This window comes from Phoca vitulina, unplaced genomic scaffold (assembly GCF_004348235.1).
Source record: "Phoca vitulina isolate PV1807 unplaced genomic scaffold, GSC_HSeal_1.0 scaffold38, whole genome shotgun sequence".
Taxonomy (NCBI): Eukaryota; Metazoa; Chordata; class Mammalia; order Carnivora; family Phocidae; genus Phoca; species Phoca vitulina.
Window position 1 is genome coordinate 5,436,026 of NW_022589741.1, and position 10,721 is coordinate 5,446,746.

Genomic DNA, 10,721 nt, shown 5'->3' on the forward strand with positions numbered 1-10,721 from the left:
GCAGGGTGAGCAGGGTGGAGGCGGGTGGAGCAGGCAGCCCAGGGCGCAGCCGTGTCCGCAGCGTCTTCCCCGGGGAGCAGGCTGAGGGACTGAGGCTGGGGACTGAGGCTGGGGGACTGAGGCTGGGGACTGAGGCTGGGGACTGAGGCTGGGGGACTGAGGCTGGGGGACTGAGGCTGGGGACTGAGGCTGGGGACTGAGGCTGGGGGATGACTGCGCATCTCAGAATTCTGTTTCTTTCATGAAAGAAGGTTTGGATCAAGTATTTCCACGGACCCATTTTACCATCTCTGTCTCGCCAGGAGGTGGTCATCGTGAGTGCCGCAAGGACGCCCATTGGGTCCTTTCTGGGCAGCCTCTCCTCCCTGCCGGCCACTAAGCTCGGTTCCATTGCAATTCAGGGAGCCGTGGAAAAGGCAGGTCAGTCGCTACTTGGTTTTCTGGGTTTTTTGTTTTTTTTTGAAGTAAGCTCTGTGCCCCACGTGGGGCTTGAATGTGCTCTGCCGACTGATCCAGCCAGGCGACCCGGTTGCTTTGCTTTTTGTGTAGAGGGGGCAGTGATTCAGTGGAGCAAATACTTATTTTGCACTTACTGTCTACATAACACTTAGAAACGCTCAGTGCCTGCCTTTCTAAATTCCCTTGTAAAGAAATCCTTGGACTACATTTAGGATGAAACTCAGAGCTGACGAGAAGAAGAAACAGTTCCTGCTGTGTAATATCATGTACCTTAGTAGGTAACCACTAATTATATTTAAATTGACTAAAATATGGAAATGCTTGTTTTGTTTTTGTAAAAACAGGGATTCCAAAAGAAGAAGTGAAGGAGGTGTACATGGGGAACGTTCTGCAAGGGGGTGAAGGACAAGCCCCAGCAAGGCAAGCAGCCCTGGGCGCAGGTACTGGGAATCCGTGTTTGCTTTTATACTTCACATGTTTGGTGGAGCAGAGTGGAGGCCATTTCAGCTTAAATACAATGTTAAATGCATACTCTAGTGGCAGGAGTGATGCTGTTGCAGGTTAGAGGTTTCACGTGCCCTGTTGTATGAATTTAAATTCTACAGGTGTGTTTGAAGGGTATCTTCGCTTTTTATTTTTTATTTTTTTTAAGATTTTATTTATTTGACAGAGAGACACAGTGAGAGAGGGAACACAAGCAGGGGGAGTGGGAGAGGGAGAAGCAGGCTTCCCGCTGAGCAGGGAGCCTGATGCGGGGCTCGATCCCAGGACCCCGGGATCATGACCTGAGCCGAAGGCAGACGCTTAATGACTGAGCCACCCAGGCGCCCCGTATCTTCGCTTTTTAAAAGTAGGACTTGTTTGTATTGGTTTTAGGCTTACCTGTTTCTACTCCGTGCACCACTGTAAACAAAGTTTGTGCCTCAGGCATGAAAGCCATCATGATGGCCTCTCAGAGTCTTATGTGTGGGCATCAGGTAAGAAGCACCTTCTTTTCCATTTTATAACTCAAATAATACGCAGTGTTAAAAAACACTACACTGGAAATCGAAGCGCATTTGTGCTTTCGAAGTGAGGTTCTTTCTCGTCAGTGCCGGGAGCTGTGTTGTTCCCGAGGCTCCGGACTGTCTGGCTTTGTTTTATTCCAACTGAAGCGGGGGCTCAGATAGTAGCTTGAGTGTCTTGTGTTAGAAATTAGTTTTCAGCGAAGAGGTTTTGGTCTTCAGGTGACCCTTTACTTGGTCTTATTCTGGGAGACTCAACACACGAAAAATGTTTTATTTGCCAGAATAAGGAGGGTTTTCATGGTAGATGAGCAGAAGGTGCTGACCTTGGGAATGCAGTCACTGACAGAGCCCGGACTTGAGGACAGATCTGTGGCTCCTACGTAGCCCGGCTCCTTTGTTCAGTCGTGCTCTCTGCTGGCCGGGCTGGTTCCGTCTCGTCCTTACCTGAGCTCGCGCAGGAGGTGGCCGCTCAGCATGCCCGCGCTGTGGCGGGAGGAGAGCAGACCCGGGCCCACGGACCTGAGAGCTGGTCAGGTCCAAGCCCTTCCTTTCGCGCTTGAGACGAGTGGGGTTGAGACGCGGCCGACAAAGTTACGTGGTTGAAATTAGAAAGCAGGTGTCTTTGTCCTCATCTAGTGCCTTCCGGCCTCTCGGGCTGTGACACCGGAGGGCCTTCTGTGAGGTGACTGTGAACGATGCTTACACGGTTAGTGTGCCATGCTCTTCCCCTCCCTGGCTTTGTTTCCAGTTGAAAGGCAAAGAGGAAAACAGGACAGAGTGCTGTCTAGCTGGCGTGTCCGATACTTTATCATAAGTAGTGTTCTGAGCTGAATAGCGATAGCATATTTTCCGGGCCCTTATTTGAAAGGACACGTAGGGAGTCTCCCCTTCTCCACTGTCTCACGTAGTGCGGCCGTGCGGAGCTCCCCTCGTGCATCTTTGTAAACCCTCCTCAATCCTTGAACGACGCCTTGGAGGGGGCGCAGCGTAGTGGGAAGAACAGCAAGTCTGTGGCCAGACGAGCGTGAATCCTCCTCCTGCCCCACGAGCTGCGCACCTGCTCCGTGACGGTCGCTGGAGCCCGGTGGACAGAATGTTAAAAATCTTGTCATGGACAAATTGGTCTCTTAGAAAAATTACTAAGAGGAGAATTTGAGTCAGAAGATTTTCAGAGGATATTTTCAAATGCTTTCCATTAACGTGGTACCAGTTGCACACTTTGCAAATGTTGGGAGCTCGCTCGTGCAGAGGGTAACACCAACACGGGGTGTCACTAAGCCCTTGTCGGAGCAGTGAGTGGAAATTGGGGGAGATTGTTTACATGCTGGAAAACTGAGGAGGAAAGTTTTGTCTCAGTGGATTTATTGCGATTCTCTAGCCAATGCTGTGTGCACTACACTGAAATGCTTTCAGCTGGTATTATTTGTGCATGTGTACAATTACCTGACTTAAAGGAATACTAGGAGTAAATATTTTGAATTATCAAAGTATTTTGAAATATTTTGGAAAGTGGCCATTTTTATTTTGTATTGAAGAATAATTGATACTTTCTTTTCTGTCACTAATTATTGGCATCATCCTCAGGGAATATTTAGTATTTTAGGGTAACGGATTAGAACATACCTGAGAACTAATTGAGAATCTCTTGATTTCAGAACCAGAAAAATATTTAGGTTTCTTTGGTCTGGAACTTGTGTTTGTCTTTACTCCTGGTTAAAGGCTGTGGCTTTAATGCTTACATTAATGTTTTATATTAAACTATTCTTTTTAAATTAGCCCTTATATGCAAACAGATTTCTTTTGTTGGTTTGTACTGACAGGTGGATTAATAGTCATTAATAGCTGGGACAAGGTTTCTGGCCTTGCAAGAAGCTGCGTTTGGTGAAGACGAAGATGGGCCCTGCAGATACAGCTGTAGTTCAGGGCAGTGGCACTAATAAACGCCTGAGCCAGTAGCTGGGGAACAAAAAAGAAGGACGGGCGGCTTCCAAGAAGGCCCAGGTGGTCAGGGAAGGGGCGACATGGCCATGTCTTGATTAGTTTGAAAGGAAGTACCGGTGTTTCCCAGGTGGGCGGGTGGGGCAGAGTGCCCAGGGGTGTGTGAGCACGAGGTCTGTGAAGACCTTGCAGCAGGTGCGGTGACCTGACCCGAAAGGGAGAGACAAGCCTTCGGGAAGAAGGGCCGAGGAGTCTCATTCTACCCAAGGTGACCAGGGTGCATGTCGACGCCTCCGGGGTGGAAGCAAGGATGCGTGTCCGAGGATCCCGTAGAAGGTCATCACAGCCGTCTGGGAAAAGCTGGTCAGGAGGATCTCAGTCCAAGAAGTAGGATTATTTCTGCAAACAGGTTGTCATCTTTTAGAAGACATGACATAAAGCAGTGTTGAGTGCAGTGAAGGGTTAGAAGAATTTCACAAGAGGGTCGGTCTTCCATGAAGGATCCTGGCATTCTTATAAATACCTGATTCTTAATTATCGTGACACATTTCAGACCATTTCTTTTCATCCGGGTCAAAGCGGGTACTTCCTGTGTTCGCTGTGTAGCGGCCTAATGAAGTCCACGGAAACTTGTTTGTGGTTGCTGTGTGGTGGGTGTACTGGGTTGTACAGGTCCTGTTCGAGTTGACATTGTTTTTGTTGCTGAGCAGGATGTGATGGTGGCAGGCGGGATGGAGAGCATGTCCAATGTTCCCTACGTCATGAACAGAGGGGCAACGCCATATGGTGGCGTCAAGCTTGAAGATTTGATTGTGAAAGATGGGCTAACTGATGTCTACAATAAAATCCATATGGTAATCTTGATTTTTGTTTTTTTTAAAGATTTTATTTATTTATTTGACAGAGACACAGCGAGAGAGGGAACACAAGCAGGGGGAGTGGGAGAGGGAGAAGCAGGCTTCCCGCTGAGCAAGGAGCCCGATGCGGGGCTCGATCCCAGGACCCTGGGACCATGACCTGAGCCGAAGGCAGATGCTTAACGACTGAGCCAGCCAGGTGCCCCGGTAATTCTGGATTTTTAAGGAGAAATATCATTGAGTATGCAATACTGTTTGATTTTTTAAAATTATGTGTATTTTAGTAACTGAAGGATGGGCTCTATAAATGTTGATTTTAGCCATTCATTTCAGGAAAATATTTCTTTGCTCCCTGCATCAGTTTGACTCAGTTGTTGAATAAACTGCCCCACACTGGAATAGGGCGTTTTCTGGCTTCTGGTAATGGATTCCATAACTATTTAATTATTTGCCTTTGAAATAGCAACTTCTGGGCTCATTGAAGTATCTAAAGATGAGACATGAGTGAAAAATGACCTAGTACAGAAAGAGGTGTATTTTAGGAAACTAAATTTAATGGCTAACCACTATTTTGTTATGCAAGTTAATAGATATTTTGTAAGTTATGCAAAGCAAATTACTTGTTTAAGAATTCCAACTTTTATCAGGGGAACTGTGCTGAGAATACTGCGAAGAAGATGAACATTGCACGAGAAGAACAGGACACATACGCAATTAACTCCTACACCAGGAGTAAAGCAGCGTGGGAAGCAGGAAAATTTGGAAATGAAGTTATCCCTGTCACAATTACAGTAAAAGGTAGAGGGATGATATTCCAAAATAGATTTTTCACAGGTTGCTAAAAAATTTTGCTTTAAATTCATTCATTTTTATCTTCGTTCAGCTGAGGACACAGATACTTTTGCTTATGGTTAATAGAGGGGAATACTGCCAGGTTAGAATTTAACTCAACCCAATTTCATATCCGCTTCCAACTCAACTGCAAATGCCACTAAGAAGAATGTTTCCAATTTGAGAAATGTGTTTATTAGAAATCTTTCTAATATCAGTGACAGACGGTTTATTAGCCCTGGAGGTGAGGAGGAAGGCCACACGGCAGCAAGCAGCAGCTCTGGGAGCGCGACCTAGTGCCGAGCGCTGCGCACTTTCGTCCCAGCTCCGTCTCTGGGGTCCCCCTGACGGCTCTCAGTCACAGAGCAGGGAGCTGTCCTCACCCCCTCGGGCAGAACCCAAAGCGAAGACTGGTTGAATTGGCTTAGGTTCCACTTCCGCTGAGAAACGACGATGAGGCTCAGAATGGTAGAATTACTAGAGCTTGTCCACGCCTGCGGTCAGGAGAGTGGATGGGATCTAAAAAGGGGGAGAGGAGAGAATGGGATGTGGCCACATCAAAGATTTAAACTGTGTTCAACTACTTAATAAACTCTTCAAGTGACTAACAGAGATGAGAGGTGGTGGATTCTCGAGTAGGGTTGACTTGGGATGGTGCAAGGTGTGCAGGCCCCGCATGGGAGGGACACTTGCTGTGTCTTACTCCATGACTCACTGGTGTCCTGACTGGTGATGAAAGACTTGTGTTGTAGGTAAACCAGATGTACTGGTGAAAGAAGATGAAGAATATAAACGTGTTGACTTTAGCAAAGTTCCAAAGCTGAAGACAGTTTTCCAGAAAGAAAACGGTTAGTATGAAGAAATGAAGCATGGCAAAAAGTGGAGGTAAACTCCATCTCTAGTCTTGGAACTGCCTCAGGATTTTAGAAAAGTAATTCTAGAAAACATCTAGATGTTTTTTAACATTTTCAATAGGTCAGGCTCATGTGAAATTAACAAATTATATTTAAAAATATTTAAAATTGTGTAACAGCGAATACCTTCAATATAGAAATCCTAGGGAAGAGATTGTAGAATGAGTATAGAATCCAGTTTTTCATATGTAATTCATTTTGAAAGCTTATTCTGAAATGAAAGGTGTTTATATGTTAAATACTGGTAAGCTTCTTGAGGGTGAAGTTGACAGCAGTGTTGTTCACTGTTTTATTTCCAGCGCCTGGCATGGAAGTAGTAGTTACTGAATGCTACCATGAATGGGATTCCAGTGTTCTCAGATAATGCTTTTGAAATCCTTGAGGTGGTCCGTTCTGCTTTTAAAATTGGCAGATTTACTGGTGATGATAATCTAAAGTTTCCGCCTTTCCTGATGTGAATTTCTCACTACCAACTATAGGGACGGATCAGTCTTTTTTAAAGCACCATATAAAATTTGTATTGCAAAAGTGTATTTTTATGTTGTATATTTTTAGCTGCAGTACTATAGGGTCTTGGTTGCAATTTTTAGAAAAGCTTAATTGACATAATTTACATACCGTAAGATTTAAAATGCACAGTCCAGCGATTTTTAGTACCCTTGACGTTGAACGTCAGGGGTGTGGAGCCGCAGCAGGTTTGCACCCAGGGCCTGCTCTGGTGGGGGCGGCGCGGCCGGCCGCGGGACGGGGAACCACGGAGCTGCTCCCCAGCCTCGGACGGCTCGGAGGGCTCGCAGGCCGCTGTCCCCGCCGCCGTCTCCGAGTCGCGTCAGGGCTGCGGGGTGGACGGCCCGGGCGGTACCCTGCGGGAGCGACCCCGCGACCCCTGCCCCCCTCTTCCAGGCACAGTCACGGCCGCCAACGCGAGCTCGCTCAACGACGGCGCGGCCGCTGCGCTGCTCATGACCGCCGGCGCCGCCCGCAGGCTCAACGTGACGCCGCTGGCCCGAGTGGCAGGTAGGCCCGGTCGGCGCGTGCCCCCTGCCTCCGGGCACCGGGCGGGGCACCGGGCGGGGCTGGGGCCGCGGCTCCCGTCGCAGGCTGCGCCGAGCGGAGACAGGCGCTCCTCTAGTGCCTCTGGGGGAGCGCGCGCGCTGAAGGGCCTCCCGTCCTCTGCCGGGCGGGGAACAGAAGGGCCGCGCTCTGGCGCCAGGAGCAAGGTGACCGCAGCTTAGAGAGCACGAGATCAGGGCTCCAGAACTAGGGAATCTGGGTATTTGTGTGACTTGTCATACCCTCAGTCTCTCTAAACATAGTTTTAGCTGTAAAATCTGCCTTGTTAATGAGTTAAACAAATATTTTGTTACTTTATAAAAAGGCTTCACGACTTCATCTTTTTTTTAAAGATTTATTAGCATCACGAGCAGGGGGACAGGGACAAGCAGACTCCCCGCTGAGCACAGAGCGCATGCAATCCCACTACCTTGGGATGGTGACCGGAGCCGACACCGAGTCAGATGCCTTCCTAACCCCCGAGCCATTCGGGCGCCCCTTCATTTTTAGCTGGGATCTTGGTTTCTTAACCTCAGCCCTTCTGAGATTTTGCAGCAAGTCAGTGTTTGTTCCTGAGGCTCCTCGGCCCCTACCCCCGATGCTGCAGGAAGCGGCGGCCTAGCTGCTGCGGACCTAAACGAGCCCTAGCTAATGCCGGTGTCCCTGGAGGCAGATTTCCCCCAACCCCCTACTTAATGAAAATCAGTGGCCTAGATGATGGATCTAATTTTATAAAGCCTAGAATCTCAGAAAAGGAACAAATGCATTTACATATATTATTGGGGTTAGGAAGCTTGCAGTTTTGCATATTATATCTAATGACAGATGTGAGTCACTTGCCAAAAAGATTTTAATGACCGATTTAATTTTTTTTTTAATAAAGCATTTGCTGATGCTGCTGTTGAACCTGTGGATTTTCCCGTTGCACCTGCATATGCCGTACCTAAGGTGAGGACCTGGTGAGGGGCGGTGTCCACCACATCAGCGTCTGTTCTGCTGAGAGCAGAGCTGCAGGGTTTGGGTTTTAAATGTTATGCATCTGAGGAGGCCTAGATAGGAAGATTTGAAACCAAGCTACTTTTTTTTTTTTTTAAGATTTATTAGAGAGCACGAGCGGAGAGAGGGGCTCCCCAACTGAGTGGGGAGCCTACTGCGGGGCTCGATCCCAGGACCCCCAAATCATGACCTGAGCTGAAGTCAGATGCTTAACCGACTGAGCCACCAAGGGGGCCCCCAAATCTTCCAACTTCTGCAAACAGTTTGAGCAGCCCACACACTAGAGCTTCAGTGGAACACACACAAACTATGTAATTATTTTTAAGTAGGATGCTCACTCACACCTGGTATGGTAACCACAAAGTGGGAGGTTGGCGTGGCAAAGAAAAAATACTAAAGGTACTGGTTCTAGAATTCAAATAATTCACTACTAGGAGAGGTCTCCATTCTGAAAGGGAATTGCTGGGAGCTGGTCTTACTCCAAGCTGTCGCTGTCTCTAAGGGAAGTTGCTAAGGGGTCACAGGAAGAGATGGTGCTGAAGGATCTCAGAAGATTCCAGCAAATACTCCTTTTCAGAAGGAGAGGGCCTCACCCTGGGAGGGAACTTCTGAGACCAGCACCCAGACTGAGCAGAAATCAGTGAGGACTATGGGAAGAGAGGATCAGAAACGATGGGGTGGCGGATCTCAGAAAGGGACAGAATGACACAGCTTCTGAAAGTGAATGCATCACATTGGAGAGCGAGGGTGAGAAACAGTTCTGGGTTCTGAAGGTGCAGCTCCAGTCCTGACCGCGGCCTGACTGAGCGCCAGGGCAGGGGCCCCGCGGGTCTCGTGCGGTAGGAGCTGTGGAGCCTGCTGGAGGAAGAGGGGAACGGGGAGGAAGAGTTCACAGTGAATTTTACTGTTGCTCACAACAACAACAACAACAACAATTTCTAAAGAAAAAGGACAGCAGAATTTTATAAATATGTAAGCATAACCATTATTATTAGCACCATCACACCTTCCTGCACAGCTGACGAACTATTTAGAATAAAAGACTTGAGATAATTTGCAGTGAAGATACAATAGCTAAGAATGTCTGTGCCCATATAACCCCAGAGCAGCTTTTATAAAGGAAAAACTATAGGAGATGCAGTGAAAAACAACCGTACTAGTAGTAGAAACTAACAGACCTCTCTCACTTGACAGATCAAGTCTACAACTGAGCGATGTAGTGAAGTAGATCGTAAGACTATCAAGTTATAACCCCCAAATAGAGAATATGCGTTCTTTTCAGGTATCCATGGAACGTTCAAGAAAATCTAGTTCTTTCTATTGCTGCAAAATAGAAATAATGCAAACAAAATTCTTTGCTCACAGTGCAATGAGACATTAAAATCAGAAAATAAAAAAGCTCTTCCTCCTGAAAACTAAGAAACTCTGTATTTAAGTATCTCTTGCATCAAGGGGAAATAGCAACCCAAATTGCAGAATTCCAAGAAAATAATGAAAATAAGTTTTGACTGTTAATCGATCATTAAAAAAATTTTAGGTTCTTAAAGATGCAGGACTGAAAAAAGAGGATATTACGATGTGGGAAGTGAACGAAGCCTTTAGTCTGGTTGTGCTAGCAAACATTAAAATGCTGGACCTCGATCCCCAGAAGGTGAACATCAATGGAGGAGCGGTTTCTCTGGGACATCCGATTGGGTAGGTGACGTCAGACGACCGTCTAGGCTGATGGCAACATCATGGCCTTCGTAGTTTTGTCTAAATCTTAACCGCTTCGTGCTCATTCCTGTTACTCCTGGTCGAACCGGTTTCCTTCCCACCTGTCCTTCGAAGGGCAAACACCATTTCTGATCGATTGATAGGATCTGACCCTGAGCACGGATCTGCCATCGGCAGTTGCCGGAAACTAGTGGTGCTTTAAGATTAAAATCTATGCTCGGGCTTTAAAAAAAGCTGTAACCGTTTTTGAAACACGTCTCCCACATTGAAGGGAAGGAGTTAGATGCTCTAATAGACTTCTTTTCAAGTGAATATGGAATGGAAACTTGGTTTGGTCAGGTATTCTGTAATTTATGTTAAAGGACACAAGTGCCTTCTTAATCCTAGGATGTCCGGAGCCAGGATTGTTGTTCACTTGGTTCAGGCCTTGAAGCAAGGGGAGTACGGTCTCGCCAGTATCTGCAATGGAGGAGGGGGAGCATCTGCCCTGCTGATCCAGAAGCTGTAGGCAGCGCGTGTCGTCTAAAGCAACGAGCGCAACAGTCCTACGTGGCCGGAAGGTCTGCCGCCCTCAGTGTGACTGACCGCCCTGGGTCAGCTTGTATGCTCAATCTGTTTCAGGTTCTGTTGTTTTTTCTAACATTTTTACAATAAGAGAACAAGATCAACTCTCAATCCCTTTGAAATTATCAATAAATGTTTTCTTCTGCTTTAAGTCTTTTGTAATCTTTAGTAGTTCAGAGTAGTTTTTATCAAGCCGTACTGTTTGAAATACCAGTATGCCGCTGTTACTTAGAAGTAGAGGCTTCCGTTTTACAGAACAAATCCTCATTTCTATTTTGAGGATTGTCCGAGGTCAAATGAACGTCATGATGGCTAGCTGAGTGGAAGTGAGCACAGTGTTGCTGGAAACAGGATAGATCCGCGTGCTCGGGTCTAGAGGGGGTACA

General features: G+C 47.0%; 1 protein-coding gene across 4 annotated transcripts in view; it reads left to right on the forward strand.

Moving 5' to 3' along the window:
* ACAT1 (acetyl-CoA acetyltransferase 1) overlaps positions 1-10,486 on the forward strand; it is a 21,870-nt gene extending 11,384 nt beyond the window's left edge. For all 4 annotated transcript variants that reach the window (XM_032427939.1, XM_032427938.1, XM_032427941.1 and 1 more), the window contains exons 3-12: positions 303-420; positions 804-899; positions 1,336-1,436; positions 4,115-4,258; positions 4,909-5,059; positions 5,845-5,940; positions 6,910-7,023; positions 7,943-8,007; positions 9,593-9,750; positions 10,159-10,486. In XM_032427939.1, the coding sequence (XP_032283830.1) occupies positions 303-420; positions 804-899; positions 1,336-1,436; positions 4,115-4,258; positions 4,909-5,059; positions 5,845-5,940; positions 6,910-7,023; positions 7,943-8,007; positions 9,593-9,750; positions 10,159-10,279 (1,164 nt within the window). In that variant the 3' untranslated portion in view covers positions 10,280-10,486. The remainder of the gene's footprint in view (positions 1-302; positions 421-803; positions 900-1,335; positions 1,437-4,114; positions 4,259-4,908; positions 5,060-5,844; positions 5,941-6,909; positions 7,024-7,942; positions 8,008-9,592; positions 9,751-10,158) is intronic.
* The last annotated feature ends 235 nt before the right edge of the window (positions 10,487-10,721 follow it).